General features: G+C 48.5%; 3 protein-coding genes across 7 annotated transcripts in view; 1 reads left to right on the top strand and 2 right to left on the bottom strand.

The window, feature by feature from the left end:
• Window positions 1-35: 35 nt before the first annotated feature.
• On the bottom strand, window positions 36-5,733 carry PSMC5 (proteasome 26S subunit, ATPase 5). 2 transcript variants are annotated; one of them, XM_039475944.2, is made up of 13 exons: window positions 5,630-5,706; window positions 5,223-5,470; window positions 4,938-5,009; window positions 2,624-2,693; window positions 2,065-2,162; window positions 1,827-1,883; window positions 1,515-1,745; window positions 1,099-1,225; window positions 821-1,011; window positions 625-723; window positions 432-542; window positions 238-324; window positions 36-138 (listed from the first exon to the last, which is right to left on the bottom strand). In XM_039475944.2, exons 3-13 carry the CDS (start codon window positions 5,007-5,009, stop codon window positions 85-87), a joined length of 1,197 nt encoding a protein of 398 aa, XP_039331878.1. In that variant the 5' UTR covers window positions 5,223-5,470; window positions 5,630-5,706; the 3' UTR covers window positions 36-84. The 2 variants fall into 2 exon arrangements, with proteins under 2 accessions (XP_039331878.1, XP_010328604.1); XM_010330302.2 differs by lacking the exon at window positions 5,223-5,470 and having other exon boundaries at window positions 5,630-5,733.
• Window positions 5,734-6,052: 319 nt separating this feature from the next.
• FTSJ3 (FtsJ RNA 2'-O-methyltransferase 3) lies at window positions 6,053-13,608 on the top strand. Of its 3 annotated transcripts, none has more exons than XM_010330303.3 (21): window positions 6,053-6,119; window positions 6,205-6,297; window positions 6,475-6,580; window positions 6,897-6,943; window positions 7,065-7,144; window positions 7,558-7,657; window positions 7,754-7,948; window positions 8,027-8,142; window positions 8,248-8,352; window positions 8,431-8,531; window positions 8,757-8,837; window positions 8,924-9,070; window positions 9,218-9,353; window positions 10,849-11,033; window positions 11,176-11,293; window positions 11,373-11,650; window positions 11,890-11,975; window positions 12,065-12,164; window positions 12,569-12,752; window positions 12,827-12,921; window positions 13,005-13,608. In XM_010330303.3, exons 2-21 carry the CDS (start codon window positions 6,231-6,233, stop codon window positions 13,195-13,197), a joined length of 2,520 nt encoding a protein of 839 aa, XP_010328605.2. In that variant the 5' UTR covers window positions 6,053-6,119; window positions 6,205-6,230; the 3' UTR covers window positions 13,198-13,608. The 3 variants fall into 3 exon arrangements, with proteins under 3 accessions (XP_010328605.2, XP_003942491.2, XP_074244935.1); XM_003942442.4 differs by having other exon boundaries at window positions 6,077-6,093; XM_074388834.1 differs by lacking the exon at window positions 6,053-6,119 and having other exon boundaries at window positions 6,141-6,297.
• Window positions 13,609-13,740: 132 nt separating this feature from the next.
• Window positions 13,741-18,718, bottom strand: part of DDX42 (DEAD-box helicase 42) — a 46,825-nt gene continuing 41,847 nt past the window's right edge. For both annotated transcript variants that reach the window (XM_003942440.4, XM_074388833.1), the window contains 3 exons: window positions 17,342-17,452; window positions 16,082-16,180; window positions 13,741-15,340 (listed from right to left, as the gene is read on the bottom strand). In XM_003942440.4, the coding sequence (XP_003942489.1) occupies window positions 14,651-15,340; window positions 16,082-16,180; window positions 17,342-17,452 (900 nt within the window). In that variant the 3' untranslated portion in view covers window positions 13,741-14,650. The remainder of the gene's footprint in view (window positions 15,341-16,081; window positions 16,181-17,341; window positions 17,453-18,718) is intronic.

Below are 18,718 nucleotides of genomic sequence, written 5' to 3'. Positions count from 1 at the left end.
AGCGCAGCCCCCATGAACAGACTGGAGTCCTAGAGGACTGGGCCTACAGAGCTTTATTGGAGGATCCACACAAAGGCTGTTCCCTCACTTCCATAATTTCTTGATGGACATGTTTTTCTCACTGTCTTTCTGCATGACCTAGGAGTAGAGAGAGAATGAACCTTAAAGTTATGAACACACGCACACACTAGCCCACTGCTCCAGAGCCACCACAGTCACAAAGATGGAGGCCTGTACCTTGGCTACTGCCATCTCGAAGTCCTCCTGAGTAACATGGACTCGCCGTTCCCGCAGGGCATACATGCCAGCTTCTGTGCACACACCCTGAACGGGAAAAGGAAGTTGAGGCCCCACTGTTGTGCCCCTCATCTGTGGCCCTTAAGCCCAGAGCTTCCTGCCTCTGCCCTGTTTTCGGTGGGTACTTCAATTACCTTCACTTCAGCTCCTGATGCTCCCGGCATGAGCTCAGCAATTTTTCTCAGATTGATCCCCCGAGTCAGGTTCATTTTCCGAGAATGAATCTTCAGAATGTCCAGCCGAGCCTGGAGACAGGTGAGTTTAAGGCCTGAGCCCCACAGCCCAGCCCCATAACCAGAGACACTTTGTGCAGTGCCCATTACAAACCTCTTCATTGGGGGGTGGAAATTCAATTTTTCTGTCAATGCGCCCTGGGCGAAGCAGCGCAGAGTCCAGGATGTCAATCCTATTAGTAGCCATGATAACCTGAGCAGAGAAAGCAGGTAGGGTCAGCTAAGCTCTTCCTCAGCCTGCATGGCACCAGGCCTTCCCTGGGCCTGTACCAAGGCTGCTACCACCTTACCTTGATGTTTTTGGTGGCCTCAAAGCCATCCAGCTGGTTGAGCAACTCCAGCATTGTGCGCTGCACTTCACTGTCCCCTCCAGAACCCCCCTCCAGCCGTGAGGAGCCGATGGAGTCGATTTCATCCATGAAGATGATAGATGGAGCATGTTCCCGTGCCATGACAAACAGCTCCCTCACCATTCTTGCACCTGTGTGGAGGCCAAGATGGTGTTAGGGAGCTTATTACCTCCCTAACCCCCTAACCTCTTGCTTCTCATGTTCCTAGGCATGGTTACCTTCCCCAATGAATTTCTGTACCAATTCAGAGCCAGAGACACGAATAAAGGTACAGTCTGTATGATGAGCCACAGCCCGGGCCAACAGTGTCTTCCCAGTGCCTGGAGGTCCATAGAGCAGCACTCCCTAGAGGGGAACAGCACAGCAAGAGTCAGGGCAGAAAGCTACCCACCTCATTTCATTCAGTGAACATTACCGAGTGTTGGGTCCCTAGCTACAGGTTAGGGATACCAAAAAAAAAAAAAAAAAAAAAAAATCAATGTCCATTCTGGAGCTTATATCCAAACCACCACCCTAGGAACACTTCCCCAGCCACTCTTTTCAGGGGAAGGCCAGCCTAAGCCAGGCTGGCTAGGACAGGAGCAGTAAGGTAGTAAGTACAGCTTAGCCCTCCCAGAGAAGCCCTGCTCCTCACCTTGGGCTGAGCAATGCCCAGTGCTTCGAAGAGCTCGGGATGCTTAACAGGCAGCTCGATCACTTCTTTGATCTCCTTGATCTGTTTGTCCAGTCCACCAATCATCTCATAAGTTGAATCTGGCACTTTTTCCACCATCATCAATGATACCAATGGGTCCACCTTATTGGGCAGGATCTTGTGTAGAGTGTAGCTGTCATTTCTTAGAGCCACCCGGCAATTGGGTGTCACCTGGGTGAAGGGGGCAAGTTTCAGAAGTGGTGCAGTAAGAGCTGACCCCACTACCCCCACCCCCTCACCTGCTACACTCACGTCATTGATGTCAATGTTTTTGTCCACGTCTACAACAAATTTGCCCTCAGGATGTACCTAAAGAAACAAGGGCTCATGACCTTCTGACAGCCACCAAATCACTAACCCTACCCAGGAAGACCTATGAGAATCCCACAATTACCTTGACAGAACACAGAACCCTGTCTCCCGAGGCTACACACAAAGGGGTGGGAATGCAGCAGAGACTGGGCTGGTCCCTGGGTCATGCTGCTTTTACCTTGACCAACACTTTCTTCTTATCCATGGCCCGGACTACTTCCCCCACATAGGAGCCCTGCTCCTGCAGCAGCTGTAGCTCCTCGCGCAATAGGCGAACTAGATGGCAAACAGACATGGTGATCACCTAGCTACTCCTTGGGAGCTCCCAGGATCCAATTCTACATGCATGAGCTAAGTACCAAGTTATTAAAGGAAGGCCAAAGGTCAAAATTTGTGTCTGTTTTTTTGAGACCCTTAGCTGGGCACACCACCATGCCCAGCTAGTTTTTGTTTTTTTGGTAGAGGGGGTTTCACCATACTGGCCAGGCTGGTCTTGAACTCCAGACCTTGTAATCCACCCACCTAAGCCTCCCAAAGTGCTGGGATTACAGGCATGAGCCACTGCACCCAGCCTAAATTCTTGTCTTTAAAGAGGTTACAATGGGGCTCAGGAAAGAGAGATGCATGTGAAACTACTAGATGACAATGGAAAAAACAGCACTGCTGTGAAGATAGTGGAGGGAGGTTAGGACAGAGTTCAACTGCCCACATGCAGCTTCACATCTTTCTTCACTCACCTTTAGCATTTAGTTCATTCCTCTGTGCCTGCAGCCTCCGGAGGTTTTGGCTCTTATCATTCACAATCAGCTGTAATGGACAAGAGACAAATTTCATTACTCAAGGGCAGGAGACAGGAGGAGGTATGATCTTGGCCAAGACCTCACAGGTCGGAACAAGCTGAGGGAAGGGCACAGGGCACCTGCATGTTGTTTCAGATTCTCCAGTGTGTTCCTAATGACCCTGTCCTGTCCTCCATGAGCCCCTCTGGAGCCTAGGGCAGGCATCAAAGAAGGCTGCTTGTCCAATACTGGTCCAGGAATAAGAGAATCTAATGGAGAAAAGTTAGAGCTGGCTCATGTAACACTGAATTTCTTACGAGAAGGCAACATCACCTGGTGGAAAGATCGTCAGGTGAACTCGCCTGAGTTCTAGCCCAGCTACTATCAAATCAAAAGCAAGGTAAAACTAAGGCAAGCTATTTTAAAAAATCTACATCTGTTACCAAACGGCATGGGTATAGTATCAGCTGCCCTGCTACTTTTCAGAACTACTGAGGTGAACGAATAAAAATGATAAACTAGGCCGGGCACAGTGGCTCACGCCTACAATCCCAGCACTTTGGGAGGCCGAGGCAGGTGGATCACAAGGTGAAGAGATCGAGACCATCCTGGTCAACATGGTGAAACCCCGTCTCTACTAAAAATACAAAAATTAGCTGGACGTGGTGGTGTGTGCCTGTAGTCCCAGCTACTCAGGAGGCTGAGGCAGGAGAATTGCTTGAACCCAGAAGGCGGAGGTTGCGGTGAGCTGAGATCGTGCCATTGCACTCCAGCCTGGCTAACGAGTGGAACTCCGGCTCAAAAAAAAAAAAAAAAGATAAACTAAACATAATACCTGCAAATGCACTTGGAATTCAAAATTCTTTCTTGTGGCTTTCCCCCATCCAATTTACATCACTGCTGACCCCTGAACAACGCAGGAGGTTACGGCGAAATTGAAAATCCATGGACTTGTCCCAAGTTAAACTACTAACGCCTACTGTACCACTATAACACCACACTTAACATTAACAGCCTACTGTTTATGTTGTCAGTAAGGCTTACCACTGGAAGCTTTACTGACAACATAAACAGTCAATTGGAGTTAGGGCGAATTTGAAAATCCATGGACTTGTCCAAAGTTAAAATACTCATAGCCCACTGTAACACTGTAATATAACACTGTAACATAGCACTGTAACACTAACAGCCTACTGTTTATGTTGTCCAATACTGGTTCAGGAGTAACAGAATCTAATGGAGAAAAGTTACAGCTGGCTCTTGCAGGAAGGCAACATCACCTAGTGGCAAGATCTTTGGGTGAGAAGCCCAGCTGCTGTCAAATCAAAAGCAAGGTAAAGCTAAGGCAAGCCGTATTTAAAAATCTGGATCTATTACCAAACGGCATGTGGGTATCGCATCAGCTGCCCTGCTTCTTTTCAGGACTACTGAGGTGAACAAATAAAAACAAATGAAAAAGCATTCAAAAATGGTAAACTAAACATCATACCTGCAAGTATTATGCAGTAAGGCTTACTACTGGAAGCCACACCACCTTACTCCTGGAAGCCTTACTGACAACATTAACAGTCGATTAACAACATAAACGGTCCTTTTTCTATGGTTCAGTGCTTTAGGCTAGAGCTCTGGGTTGCCCAGTTTCTTTCATTCAGCCTCCATGGAATAAGCATTGTTCAGACGTCTCAATTGATGCCCTTCCTCACATTCTCACTTCACCCTGACCCAACCTCTTCGTGCTAAGTCTCATCTCCTGAACCTGTGTGTTCCCCTGTCTAAGGAAACACACTCGGGCTTCTTCCAAAAGGGTTGACCTTTGGCTAGAGGTACCTTTTCTGTTAAGATTTGACTCTTGAAGATGTGGAACAAACTGTGAACACTAGGACCCTCAAAGGCGGGCGTCCCCAAACTACGGCCCGTGGGCCGCATGCGGCCCCCTGAGGCCATTTATCCGGCCCCCCGCCGCACTTCAGGAAGGGGCACCTCTTTCACTGGTGGTCAGCGAGAGGAGCACAGTATGTGGCGGCCCTCCAACGGTCTGAGGGACAGTGAACCGGCCCCCTGCGTAAAAAGTCTGGGGACGCCTGCTCAAAGGGGTGGGACTTGAGAACAAGAGATTGCTTACTTCCGACTTATACACCCAGCTAAGAAACAAACAAGAAAGGAGAAGCAGCAGCAGCTTCTTCCACTGCGCTCCCAGAGGAATTAGATTTGTGGAAGTCAGCTGCCATCCCTCCCAATCCCTCTCCTAGATCCCGCTGGAGTCTGTCCTCACCTGGAGTTCTTCAATCTTGGACAGATAATATTGGCGGAGTCCGCTGCCTGCCTTCCCCTCCTCCAGCTCCATCTGAAGACACAGAGTGAGTCTTAAACGACAGGCTAAACGTCCGAGGGGGTAAAGCCACTTGCAGGGCACTTTGAATTAGGCTTGACACCAGGCAGCTTTGCGTAGTAAAAAAGTTTGGACTTCGGAGGCTCGGGATCTGGGTTCTAATCCCTCCCTCCCTTGGAACCCTCCATTTTCTCATTATTAAAATAAAAAAATGGGAACGCCGCCTACCTCGTAAGACTTTTAGGAGGACCGAGGGGCGATATGATATACACGGGAGCGCTTTGCACTGCGTCAAGCGCTCTACAAGCCCGAGTTCTCATTACTGCCGACGGAGCCAGCGAAACCGAGCCGAAGGACGGGCGTCCGATCTCCTGCGACCCGCGGGCCGGCTGTTCCCGCGCCCATTGCTCCCCTCACTCACTCCACTTCTACCGTGTCTCCTCTTCCAGCCTTGCCCTGACTCACCGAGGGCGGCGCTGACACAGCAGATCCAGTCGCAGGCAGCGTCCAGCCTGGACTGGTCCAGCCACCTCTGACCCACCCGACCCTCCTACGCCGGCCCGCTCTCCACCCAGATCACACCCGCTCCTCACACAGCCCCGTAACCCGCCGGGCCGCCACTGCAGCCGCCATACCTGCTCTGGCCCGTCAAGCGCCATCTTCTCTCTTAAGCAGAGACCGCCGGCATCCGAGCCGTCTTGGAGCGCAGGCGCGGAAGACAAGTCTCGGGACCTGACGACTAGGCAGACAAAAGTTCCGGGTCAATGGGCGGAGTGTGCGGCGAGTCCGCACTAACTAAGGGCACCATGATGGGAGGGGCGGCTACTCGAGTTCATGGGCTTTGGAAAAGGATGAAGAGGGAGTAGAACGCCTCAGTGTTGCCTCATAGAAACTATGTTTATAGCACTGTAATATGTCTCCCTGGTCCCAACTTTCAACTTACAAAACCCGAGGAAAGAGTATCGAGAAAAATCTATGGCCACATGCAAAATGGCGGAAAACCTTGAGCCGGGGACGCAGGAGACGCAAACGGAAGCGGAAGTACGTTTGCTGCCTACATGTGCAGCTTCAAGTGTGGAGAAAGCAGCGCTGGGTCGAGGTGGAGTGTGTGGAGCCGGGCGCGAGGTGGAATTGCTGCGGAAAGTGGGAAACTGGAAGTAGAATCTGGTGCTCCGGAAAGAGACATTCCCAACTTCTACTTTCTCCTCAGATTGAGCGTTACTCCCCCATTCCACCATGGGCAAGAAGGGCAAAGTTGGCAAGAGCCGACGGGACAAGTTTTATCACTTGGCGAAGGAGACGGGTGAGTCTGGATTCGGATTCGCTCCGTCTGCGGGCAAGCGAGCGAGCTAGCGATCTCTGCCCGGTTCGCTTCCAGTTTCCGACCATTGGGTTCCTCTCCTGCAGAACGGGTGGTGGTTTGCGAGGCCGGAGAAATCCTGCTGGTGAAGCCCTCTACGCACTTGGTTGTTTTGTCCAGGTTACCGTTCCCGATCTGCTTTCAAGCTGATCCAGCTCAATCGCCGCTTTCAGTTCCTGCAGAAAGCCCGAGCCTTGCTGGATCTGTGTGCTGCGCCAGGGGGATGGTACGTAACACTCGCCACAAGTGGCAGCTTTCTGGGTTCAGGGCCGGGACGGATTCCAGTTTCATTGCACGAGGACGGGATTCGGGATTCCCCTCCTGCAGTACAGTAATTCCAGCCTCAGATTTCTCTACAGCCCAGAGCCTAGGTCCCTCCTAAACTTTGGGGACCGTTTCCTTTCTTGATTGCAGAGAAAAGGCTTGGAATACGTGCCTATGACATGCTCTGACCAGTGCACGTAACACCAGGGATGAGAGGTCAGTTGCCAAGAGAGGGAAAGGGTTGGCTCTAGGTTTTTAAATCTCTATTCCTTTTATAGGCTGCAGGTAGCTGCCAAGTTTATGCCTGTATCCAGCCTTATTGTGGGTGAGTGAGGACAGCTCTCCTCCGTGTTTTAAGGGATGGGTGTATGAGGTACTTTGTCATGTATTTCTCTCCTCCCTGTTTGAGGCAACCCTTTAGAATACTGTGACCTGATTTCTTCCAGGAGTGGACCTGGTTCCAATCAAGCCTCTCCCCAATGTGGTGACTCTCCAGGAGGACATCACAACTGAACGCTGTAGGCAGGTAATAGGAGTCTCTCTTCCTTTCCCATCTATACGCAAATATCCACATCCCCGGAATCCTCTAGAAGCGAGTTTAGAGGATGTTCCATGTTTTGAGCACGTTCCTGCCTGACATCTGTATGACAAGATCCATGGTTTCCATAGTATCCACTCCAGCCTTTATTTAGAGTCAGCGATGAAGGTGTTTGGAATTGGGAGGACAGAAATCTTTAGTGAAGTCTTTTCCTGTGAACTTACTGTTAGACTGTACGCTCCACGAAGGTAGAAACGCAGTATTTTTGTTTAATGTTATCTTCTGTGCCTAGAACAGCCTTTAGCCCATGATGGGCACTCAACAAATGACTGGATGGACAAATGGCTGAATTAGGCCTATTACTGTGTTTCTGTTTTCATAGTTCCTTTTCTTCTCTTTAGGCCCTGAGGAAGGAGCTGAAGACCTGGAAGGTTGATATTGTGCTAAATGATGGGGCCCCCAACGTTGGGGCTAGCTGGGTCCATGATGCTTACTCACAAGGTATAGGGGAGTGTGGCGCTTGGAGATCAGGTGATGGTGGAGGTGGGCACATGCCCTCTTGGGCTGCAGAATGCCTCAGCTGTCTCTGTCCTACAGCCCATTTGACACTGATGGCTCTGCGTTTGGCTTGTGACTTTTTGGCCCGTGGCGGCTGCTTCATCACAAAGGTTTTCCGTTCCCGTGACTATCAGCCTCTGCTATGGATCTTTCAGCAGCTGTTCCGCCGTGTCCAGGCCACCAAGCCCCAAGCATCTCGCCATGAATCTGCAGAGATCTTTGTGGTCTGCCAAGGTGGGCATCACTTCCTTTCTCTTGGTCCAGCCTTCCTACTCCCAAAGCATAGTTTTTAACATATCCTGTCATTTTTAGGATTCCTGGCCCCTGACAAGGTTGACAGTAAATTCTTTGACCCCAAATTCGCCTTCAAGGAGGTTGAAGTTCAGGCTAAGACCGTTACTGAATTGGTAACTAAGAAGAAGCCAAAGGTGTGTTTTGGGGAATGGGGTCACCGTTGGGTCCTGGAACTCTGGGGAAGTTGGGCCTCATACCCTAGAAGGGACTGCCCAACCTTCTCTATTTTTCTCCCTAAGGCCGAAGGCTATGCTGAGGGCGACCTTACTCTCTATCACCGTACCTCAGTCACTGACTTCCTCCGAGCTGCCAACCCTGTTGACTTCCTCTCCAAGGCCAGCGAAGTGAGTCTCCAGCCTTGAGGGACATGAGGTAACCCGGGAAACATGGCCTGAGAATTTCCTTTCCCTCCTCCCAAACAGATCATGGTAGACGATGAAGAGTTGGCACAGCATCCAGCCACCACTGAGGATATACGGGTGTGCTGTCAGGACATCAGAGTGTTGGGGCGCAAGGAACTCAGGTATGCAGTGGGGTGGGCATGGGGGCCAGGAGCCCTGGAGGCAGGGAAAGGCCTTGATGTTGGATCTCTGGGAAGAGGATGTTGCTGTGCTAAAGGTTTGGGGTGGGGGCCTGAGCCATTTGATTTATGTAGCCAAAGCCTGAAATTTGGTTAGTGAGCCTAAAACAGAATCGGGCAGGCACAAAGAGGGAGATGGCAAGACCAGTAATAGTATTTCTGGGGCAGGTCACTACTAAACTGGAGAACAAAACTTCGGCGGTATGTGGCCAAGAAGCTGAAAGAACAAGCAAAGGCACTGGACATCAGGTGAGGAGGGAGCTCAGCCAGGCAGGTGTTGATGGGGTGTTGAGGGAAAGAGGAAAATAACTGAACTCCTTGGACTGTTTTGCCAGCCTCAGCTCTGGAGAGGAAGATGAAGGTGATGAGGAGGACTCAACAGCTGGGACCACAAAGCAGCCCTCTAAGGAGGAGGAGGAGGAGGAACAACTGAACCGTACCCTGGCCGAAATAAAAGCCCAGGAGGTGGCGGAATTAAAGAGGTGAGAGGAGCTGGGGTGAAGCATGGAGTCTCCCAATGCAGGGATCCTCCGTGTGACAATGGGAGAAAATGCAAGGCATGGATAAAAACTCTTCAGAAAATAAAAGATTCTGCTGGGCACATTTACTCCCTCAATCCACCCCCTCAGGAAGAAAAAGAAGCTGTTGCGTGAGCAGAGAAAGCAGCGGGAGCGTGTGGAGCTGAAGATGGATCTGCCTGGTGTTTCCATCGCAGATGAAGGGGAGACTGGTATGTTCTCCCTGCGCACCATCCGGGGTCATCAGGTGAGGTGGCACTGGGGTTGCAGGTTTAGGATACAGAAGATCTATGTGGGAGTTTGGAGGTGGGGGGTGTTGAATGTCTTTTTAAGTTCCTCAACAATGGGCTGTGGTTGCCGTCTTCACCACAAGATGCCTTGGTGAGTCTAAGGCCACAAAGAGATCTTAAAGGATGAAGTTAGGAAGATAGATGAGTGTATTGCATTTATTGTTGTAGAACCAGAACATCAGAAAAGAACTTAGGTTACAGTTGATGCAGCCAGGTTACTTGAGTTGAAACGCAGATGAATAGAGGGTCTCCATCAGAAGGGAGCAGCATTCTTGAATTCACTGAGACCAAATGAGCACGTGCATTAGGCTTCTTCCACTGAATACTGTAGAACATGTTTTTCCTGACAAAATCAGGGTCACAGGCAAAACGAACTTTTGTGAGGGACTGTCATAATCAGGTCATCTTTGTTGTACAGGAGGCAGTAAAGCATTGTGGGCCTAGAGCAGACACAGGCTCAGGTTTCCTTCCCAGCTCTACCACCTGGAGCTGTGTGAAGTGACTGAACTATCACTTATCCTTGCTGCCTCAGTTTCCTCATCTGTAAAACAATAATAGAAACTACCTACTAGAGTTTTTGTAAGGAATAAAGATGGTCAGTTGTAATCCCTCCTATGTGATAAAACACTCAAGAAACAGTAGTTGGGGTTTTTCTATTGAGACAGGGTCTTGCTTTGTCACCCAGGCTGGAGTGCCGTGGTGCCATCATGACTCACTGTACCCTCAAACTCCTGGCATCAAGCAATCCTCCTGCCTCAGCCTCCCAAAGTGCTGGGATTACAGAAGTGAGCCACCATACCCAGCCTAGTATCTTTACCATGAGGAAAATAAAAGATTCTGACAGTTAGTTTAAGTGGAACAGTTCTGTTGAATGTATGTTGGTTGGGCCCCTTTTATTTAGTGGAAACAAATTGTGTAGATCAGGCGTCCCCAAACTTTTTACACAGGGGGCCAGTTCACTGTCCCTCAGACTGTTGGAGGGCCGCCACATACTGTGCTCCTCTCACTGACCACTAATGAAAGAGGTGCCCCTTCCTGAAGTGCGGCAGTGGGGGAGATAAATGGCCTCGGGGCCGCATGCAGCCCACGGGCTGTAGTTTGGGGATGCCTGGTGTAGATGGTCTTCTCAGGAGGTGACTGAGATGCCATCTGAAAGTAATTTGAAAACCAGCGTTGTAGAATACGTTAAGATTTGGTGCTAGGGTACTTTTCCTTAAGACCTATTTGTACTACCACTGAGACAAGACAGCTGAGTGGGAGAGATCAGTAACCCAGCCTAGAACAGGATGTTGTAAACAGACCATTCACTACCCTGGGTCTGAGCTTTCCCGTCTGTGAAAGGAGATAATGGATTTGCCAGTGTTCTTTGTAGTGTTGCTGAGCACAGACTGAGGTAAGGGACGCAGAAAAAAGCTATGTTTTCTTTACCTCTTTGTTTCTGTTACACTTCAGTTATTAGAGGAAGTAACACAAGGGGACATGAGTGCAGCAGACACATTTCTGTCCAGTCTGCCAAGGGATGACATCTGTGTGTCAGATGTTGAGGACAATAGTGATGACGTATCTCTGGACAGTGACCTGGATCAAGAGGAGCTGGCAGGAGTCAGGGAACATCAGCGTCTAAGGGACGGAAAGGGGTAAGGGGCATGTGTGTACCAGAGGGAATGCTGCCACTCTGAGGCAGCACTGGGTGGGTACTGCCAGAGCCCAAGTAAGGGAGCAAGGGCTCCAGGCACTCTGGGTCCCTGAGCCCCCTCCTGCTTTCCTTTGGATCTACAGTGTGCGATTTGCTGAAGTGGAAGATGATCAAGAGGAGGAAAATGAGAATCCACTGCTGGTACCACTGGAGGAAAAGGCAGTACTGCAGGAAGAAAAAACCAACCTGTGGTTCTCAAAGGTAAGAAGAGGCTGGAGGCAAGACTGATGGGAGGTCAGCCTTCCCTTGGAGAAGGGCAGCTGACATTCTCCCATCACAGGGCAGCTTTGCTGGGATTGAGGACGATGCCGACGAGGCCCTGGAGATCAGCCAGGCCCAGCTGTTGTTCAAGAGCCGGTGGAAGGGACAGCAGCAGCCACAGCCATTGACACCGCCTTCCAGTTTGAAGACTGAGAGAATGTCTCCCATGTGCCAGGATGAAACCCCTAAGAGAACAGAGGCTTCTTCAGGGACAGAAGCTGCCACTGGCCCTGAAGGGGAAGAAATGGATGGCAGCTCAGACAGTGATAGCAGTAGTAGCAGTGAGGATGAAGAGAGGTGAGTGATTGCAGCTGATGAGAGAAGTAATAAGCAGCAGTGGCTTGAACCATTTCTCTAAATTGGGAGTTCTCAATCTTAGCTCCAGATGGGAAGAGTTAAAAATACTATACTGATGATCCTGATTCAACTGGTCTGAGGTACAGTCTGGGTGGCAGGATTTTTGCAAATTCTGTGGGAGTGCAGTCTGAGTAGTAGGGAGAGTGATGGCATCACTCAGAGTCCTCCCCTTTTCACAGCTGGGAACCCCTCCGTGGTAAGAAGCGAAGCCGTGGGCCTAAGTCAGATGATGACGGGTTTGAGATTGTGCCGATTGAGGACCCAGGTGAGCTCTACATACCATGGAATGAGAGCAGACCACTGAAGTCTCAGTATTGGGCATCGAGCTTTGAATCTTTCTCCTTTCCTCTTTAGTGAAACATCGGATACTGGACCCTGAAGGACTTGCTCTAGGTGCTGTTATTGCCTCTTCCAAAAAGGCCAAGAGAGACCTCATAGATAATTCCTTCAACCGGTAAAGGGGCCAGAAACTCATCAAGAGTGACCCAGGGTCTGGTGGGTAAATGGGTATTTTTTTTTTTCTGAGACAGAGTCTTGCTCTGTGGCCCAGGCTGGAGTGCCATGGTGCCATCTCAGCTCACTGCAACCTCTGCCTCCCAATTCAAGCGATTCTCCTGCCTCAGCCTCCCAGGTAGCTGGGACTACGGGTGCATGCACGGCTAATTTTTTTGTATTTTTAGTAGAGACAAGGTTTCACCATGTTGGCCAGGCTGGTCTTGAACCCCTGACCTCAGGTATTCCACCCACCTCGGCTTTCCAAAGTGCTGAGATTACAGGCATGAGCCACCACGCCCAGCTGGGTAATTTCTTTAGAAAGCCTGGAGTGTTGGTTATTGGGCTGATGTCCTTTCCCCTCAGGTACACATTTAATGAGGATGAGGGGGAGCTTCCGGAGTGGTTTGTGCAAGAGGAAAAGCAGCACCGGATACGACAGTTGCCTGTTGGTAAGAAGGAAGTAGAGCACTACCGGAAACGCTGGCGGGAAATCAATGCACGTCCCATCAAGAAAGTTGCCGAGGCTAAGGCTAGAAAGAAAAGGAGGGTAAGTGATGGGCCACCAAAGATTGTAGGTGCTGGGGATAGGGAAGAGATCACCTGACTGAGATCCCTTTGTAGATGCTGAAGAAGCTAGAGCAGACCAGGAAAAAGGCAGAAGCCGTGGTAAACACAGTGGACATCTCCGAGCGAGAGAAAGTGGCACAGCTGCGAAGGTAACGGGAGGACACCACAAAGGTATACAGGGCTAGAAGTGCAGAAGAAAGTAAGCTTCTGACCTTTTCTCTTCCCTCTGTAGTCTCTACAAGAAGGCCGGGCTTGGCAAAGAGAAACGCCATGTCACCTACGTTGTAGCCAAAAAAGGTGCTGGCCGCAAAGTGCGCCGGCCAGCTGGAGTCAGAGGTCATTTCAAGGTGGTGGACTCAAGGATGAAGAAAGACCAAAGAGCACAGCAACGTAAGGAACAAAAGAAAAAACACAAACGGAAGTGAGCAGAGCTGCCAGGCTCCCAGGAGAGCATGGGGACTAGGAGGAAGAGCGTGGTATGGCTCAGTCTGGCCCCCTTGATACCAGCCCCTGCTCACATCACAGCTATCTAAAGAACAGTGAGCCAGGGTGCCTAGAACTCCCATGGTGGTCCCGAGCAGAGGAGGATGTCCTCCTGCCTGCCTGAAGGGAGGTCTCCCATGAAAGCACTGAACTGTCTTGACAGACCCATGACCCCTTTTTTAAACCATTAAAGGGAAGTTCAGTGTTGGAGTGACAGTAAATAATTCCTGGACATGTGGGCCAGGCCTCTTAAGCCTGGAGCCACACTCAATGTGAATGTAGTCCATTCTTGAATGTGTGGGCCTCTTAAGCCTTCCCCCATTCTATTCCTGAATAAAACCAGGATGATGGAAGAGATGTCTCCTGACAGTTTAATAAGCACTTCCCTACATCCGAGTACAAACATGTGTGCAGCACTATTCTAAGTCCCAGTTTAATATGTACCAAAATTCATAGTGAGACAGAAATGACAAACAAGCCACAGGTCCCGATAGTGAAACATTTACTAGAGAGCAAGCAGAAAGGAATGCACAGCTTAAAGAAACCTTCACAAAGTCACAAAAGTCAAAGTTTGTATATTTCTTTTCCTTTTATAAACAAGATAGAACGAAAATCACCAAAATCATTTCGGCAAAAGACTTTTCTACCATTGGGGCAAGTTAAAAAAAATACAGTGAAATAGAGTAGAAGACACTTTAAAAGCTGTTGTTGCGTTAATTTTAAATTTAGCAACACCACCTCAGACCTTGAGTAATCCTGGAACAGTTACCAAGATCACCTTTTCCCTTCAATCCCTGTGACTTCTGGGAATCTTCAGAGCCTGGGTCTGAAAGGTGCTTCCTACATGTCTCAGGGCTGGACGCAAACCTGGCTAGGGACGTGAGCATCAAGTCCCATTTAGAATCAAACATCTCCCTTCCCCACAAATGTCTAGACCTACCAAACTGTTTCCCAACAATTCAATGGATTAGGTGTACAGAAGCCAACTCCTAAAAATGGGACTGCTGGGCCACACAACTAAAAGAATTCGATTTATAGATGTTTATAAGGTGACACCTTAGTAAAAAATACAAGCTACGTATAATATAATCCTAGAGTGAGTTTTGTGCCCTATAAGGCCCTTTCTCCCAAGGTAACCTCAACTTACCCTCATGACAACTCACCTAGAACCAAAAGAAGTTTCCAAGTTCTCACTGCTTCCAAGGACCAAAGCAGCTTCCCAAGAAAAGATCCGAAAATTCCTTCTGATGAAGGGGTAATGTCTCCAAGCTCCAGCTCTCCACTAAGGGCAGGGGGTCCTTACCTTTTGGACCCCAACCCAGCCCTGAGACACCTAGTTACCAAAATCCTTCTAAAAATTAAGGACAACTGATTTCACACTTTAGCACATCCCCTCTAACTGTCCCATCGACTTTTCTTGCGTTTAGGTGGCTCTGGGACAGCAAAGCCATCAGCTGTCTTATCTGTCTTGCTGTCCGCCTTGTCCATCTTGCTGCTGTCCACCTTGGGCTCCATCTTGCTCTCACGATTACAAGCTTCTTTCTTGCTTTCCCCATTCCGACCATCATTTGCACCCCGGTTCTCCCCATGCCGGCCTGCACTTCCTCCATGCCTGTTCTCCCCATGCCGATGGCCATCAGTATGACGACTGCTGCTTTCTGGGTGGCGGTTTCCATCTCCATGGCGACCACCATCTCCGTGACGTGGGCTGTCGCCATGCCGATTGCCAGTCTCTCCGTGACTGTGACGGCTGCTGCCCCGGTTCTCAGTATATCTCTCTCTTTTCCCGTTGCCACCCCCAGTCCCTTCTCGGCTGTTATTCCCTGAAGCTGTGTTGTTGACTCCCTGGGCTCCGGCAGATGGGTAGGTCACAGGGGCACCACTGATGTTGCCACTATTGCTAAAGCCTGGGATGCCCTTGGCACTGGTGACGGGGCTGTCAGGACTGTTATGGCCCTGTTGTGCTGAGTTAGTAGGAACAGAATTCAAGCTCCCTGCACTAGTCCACCCACTTGCCCCAGCAGCAGAGCTTCCAGCCTTCTGATTACTTAAACTGGCTGCAACGAAGTGACTCTTGTACTGTGACTGAAAGAGAAAGAGACATCAGGAGTAGGTAAGATAGCAAGTTCCAGAAACTTGAATATACAACTTGGCAAATGATGAGGTTTAGAGAAACTATAACTATACTATCTTGGCACTGTGACTTTAGTGTCCTCATGTCCCCACAGCATGGTCCCTTTTATTCTTGTGCTAAAAAGGAACAATTGTGGATCTCTGTGGAGAGGTGGACCCCAGTGTTCTGAAATGTACTTTTATATATAGCCTGATCGACTAGAATAAAGCATCTATGATTTACCACGTTTGTGGCTTACAATCTGTTATTTACCATTCAAAATCAAAAAGTTCTGAAAACTTAAAATTTTACACCAAAGTCTAAATTTAAATTTGACAGCCAAATCTGCCTTGAACTCATTCTGTTGATTCACCTTAGTGTGACTATCAGTACATTTTGCTTCAGAAGTGAGCGCCTTGGAGGTGGGCAACACCGCAGGCTGCTGGGAAGGGAGGGAACACACATCCTGCTGCAGAACGACAATCCCAGGCTCTAAGTGGGACTCAAGTAGACCAGCACAAGGGGTTCTCTAGATGAACTTGCATCTCCAAGTAAGCTACTGTTCAAGTTTATATTCAAAATCCAAGCAGTGTGAAGACCCTAAATCTAGCAACAAGCCTACGAACCCAGCTACAACCAGGAAAACTAGGTCCTTTTGTCACTGCTCAAAAGTTACTATTAAAAGCGTGTTTAATGAAATGCTTATTTCAGACCTGGAAAGCTGCTTTCATTGCTGTTAGTCGATCTCCCATAGCTCCTGTGGAAGGCTTGTAGGCCTCATAATTGCTCATTACATTGTTATTTCCTCGGTCCTAAAAAGATAAGCATATCTATGAGGATGGGCAAATAAGCAGGAAAGAGCTCACTGCCATAGATGGGGCTTCATTATAAGGAAAATCTTGAAGCAGGAGCTACAATGAAACTGGATACTTTTAGAAAGCTACTTATGCTTTCTGAGAAAAAGACACAGTGACAATCATTTAAAAATGTTTATGCCCTCAACCCAGAAATTCTAAGAATTAATCCTGTTAATCAGATATGCAATCAGATTATGCCCAAAGTTGACCATGTATTATTTACATACACACATCCAATTATGTAAAAATTATGTTAAAGATAAAAGGCCACCCGTATAGCATATTGTGTGACTGCTCAGGCCCTGAATCAAGACCATGGAGGGACCGAATTTCAGCTTCAACACTTGCCAGTGTAACCTTAGGGGCCTCAGTGTTGTTACCTGTACTAACTTCCATTTGGTTGTTGTGAAGATTAACTGAGCTAACACATCGGATTGATTGGAATGGTCCTGGCACATAAAAAGTGCTCAATAAATATTAGCTATTATGCATAATCATCATTATTAATATAATGTGGGAATCAAAGGTGCCAAGTTTTAACTATAATGCTCCAGAAAAGTATACTGGCAGCTTTCTTCCCTGGCTTAGAAGTCGACAGAAAACAGGTAGTTAAGAAAGGCTACCCAAAGGGTACTTTCGTTACGGATTTTGAGAAAAACTAGCTCCCGACTTGGAAATTCCTGACCCATTCCTGACTTTACTGACATGATATGGCTAGACTTTACAGTGACCCTATGGCAGTATTTCCCTAGCAGCAGGCTTTAGGCCAGGGTTGAAGGGCTTATAAAAGCAGACTGCTGGGCCCCAACTTCAGAGTTTCTGATTTGCAAGGTCTGGGGTTGGGGATGAGTTTGTATGTGCTGCTGGTCTAGGGACCACAATGTGAGATCACTGCTAATCTAGAATAATCTCCTGAGCATGCCTCATCAGCCAAGTACACGAAAAATGCTTCCTCAATAGAAAGTTAAAGCTTCATTGACTCAAATCAGATTAAATACAAATTTCCTTCTAGACGTTTTAAACTCAATGAAGCTATCTCGGGTAGATGAGAATATTCCTTATGACATTCAGGACATGGGGCCAACCCTAAAGGCACTAACTGTAGTCTGGACTCACCATGTTCTCAGAGCCCAGGCCAGGCCGCTCCCTATAACCTAGGCCTCCTCCACCAATGTTCAGCTTTTTTCCTTTTCCTCCTTTGAAGCGAGATTTCCGAAACCAGGCATTCTGCATTGAACAAAATTCAAGGTTAAGTCAGGGAGGGAGAGATAACCAAAGGAAGAGTACAAGGGCAAAGAAGAAATTAGGTGGGAAGGGAGAACTTTTTGCTTAATGTTCAGCCTGCACATTTACACTAAGGGAGGAACTGTTCACAGGAAACACAGATTGGCTTCTCTTTGGTAAATAATCCACCAAATTTGAAAAGCAGCCGAGATCTTTATCTAAGGCTTCCTATAGTGCTCCCTACCTCAGGGTCTCCTGGAAAGTAATTTTGTTCAGATAAGCTTCAAATGCAGAAGAGTCACTTTGGCTACTTTTAACTTCCTTGAAGAAAATGGACTTATTTTTCATTTCTCAAACCACCTATACACAATACTGGACATAAACATTTGGAGCTTAAAGAACTGGTATGTTCAGAAGCAAAGGAAAAGCGCTATGTGAAGTGGGGCTTATCAGAACTGACTATAGGAACAGACTCCTGGAAAGGATGGTAGCCACACAACTGAAAATTTTATTTGCCCGCAAAGCCTAAAAGTTTTCATTGAACTTGATGAATACCAGAATACTCACCATATTTATTCATATTCCCTTAAGAATGCAGGGCGGTAGCTCACGTCTGTAATCCCACCACTTTGGGAGGCCAAGGCGGGTGGATCACTTGAGGCCAGGAGTCAACACCAGCCTGACCAACATGGTGAAACCCTGTCCCTACTAAAACTACAAAAATTAGCCAGGCGTGGTGGCACATGCCTGTAATCCCAGCTACCTGGGAGGCTGAGGCGGGAGAACTGCTTGAACTGGGGATTCAGAGGTTGTAGGAAGCTGAGACTGCGCCACTGCACTACAGCCTGAGTGAGAGTGAGACTCTATCTCAAAAAAAAAAAAAAGAAAAAAGAAAACATTTCTAGGGAGGTTAAAGCTTTATCCAACAATCAATATTACCAGCAAAATAAAGTACTTGAGAGGCAGGGCAGCAGGCCTGGGCAAAGTCCTGAGCACAGAAAGGCTGAGGCACAAAAAGAGATGGAAGAAAATGCCAAAGACAAAATGTAAAATGTGTCTCATTTAAAAGGGTATTTAGGACTGACTCTCTGTGCTCAGGAGCAGGGGAGGAAACAGTCTATCCTCTCTCTTGCAGTGCAGGTCCTTTACTCCTAGGACCAGAAACTCAGAAACTGCCACATTGCAGCTGCGATGTACCAGTTGTGTGAGCTGGCCTAGGCATCTGACAAACTCTTGAACAGCTTCTGCTCTCAGAAAGTGTTTTGAACG

This window comes from Saimiri boliviensis, chromosome 17, assembly GCF_048565385.1.
Source record: "Saimiri boliviensis isolate mSaiBol1 chromosome 17, mSaiBol1.pri, whole genome shotgun sequence".
Classification (NCBI taxonomy): Eukaryota; Metazoa; Chordata; class Mammalia; order Primates; family Cebidae; genus Saimiri; species Saimiri boliviensis.
Note: the sequence above shows the minus strand (reverse complement) of the source record. Positions and strands in the feature narration are given on the sequence as shown.

Excerpts from the sequence above, each read along its gene's own strand:
- PSMC5 (XM_010330302.2), bottom strand. The coding sequence starts at position 5,653 with ATGGCGCTTGACGGGCCAGAGCAG. Across the intron at positions 2,694-4,937 it reads CCAAGATTGAAGAACTCCAG|CTGATTGTGAATGATAAGAG; the intron begins GTGAGGACAGAC and ends TGTCCATTACAG. Across the intron at positions 325-431 it reads CATCAGGAGCTGAAGTGAAG|GGTGTGTGCACAGAAGCTGG; the intron begins GTAATTGAAGTA and ends TTTCCCGTTCAG.
- FTSJ3 (XM_010330303.3), top strand. The coding sequence starts at position 6,231 with ATGGGCAAGAAGGGCAAAGTTGGCAAGAGCCGACGGGACAAGTTTTAT. Across the intron at positions 11,651-11,889 it reads AGCAGTGAGGATGAAGAGAG|CTGGGAACCCCTCCGTGGTA; the intron begins GTGAGTGATTGC and ends CCCTTTTCACAG. Across the intron at positions 12,922-13,004 it reads AAAGTGGCACAGCTGCGAAG|TCTCTACAAGAAGGCCGGGC; the intron begins GTAACGGGAGGA and ends TTCCCTCTGTAG.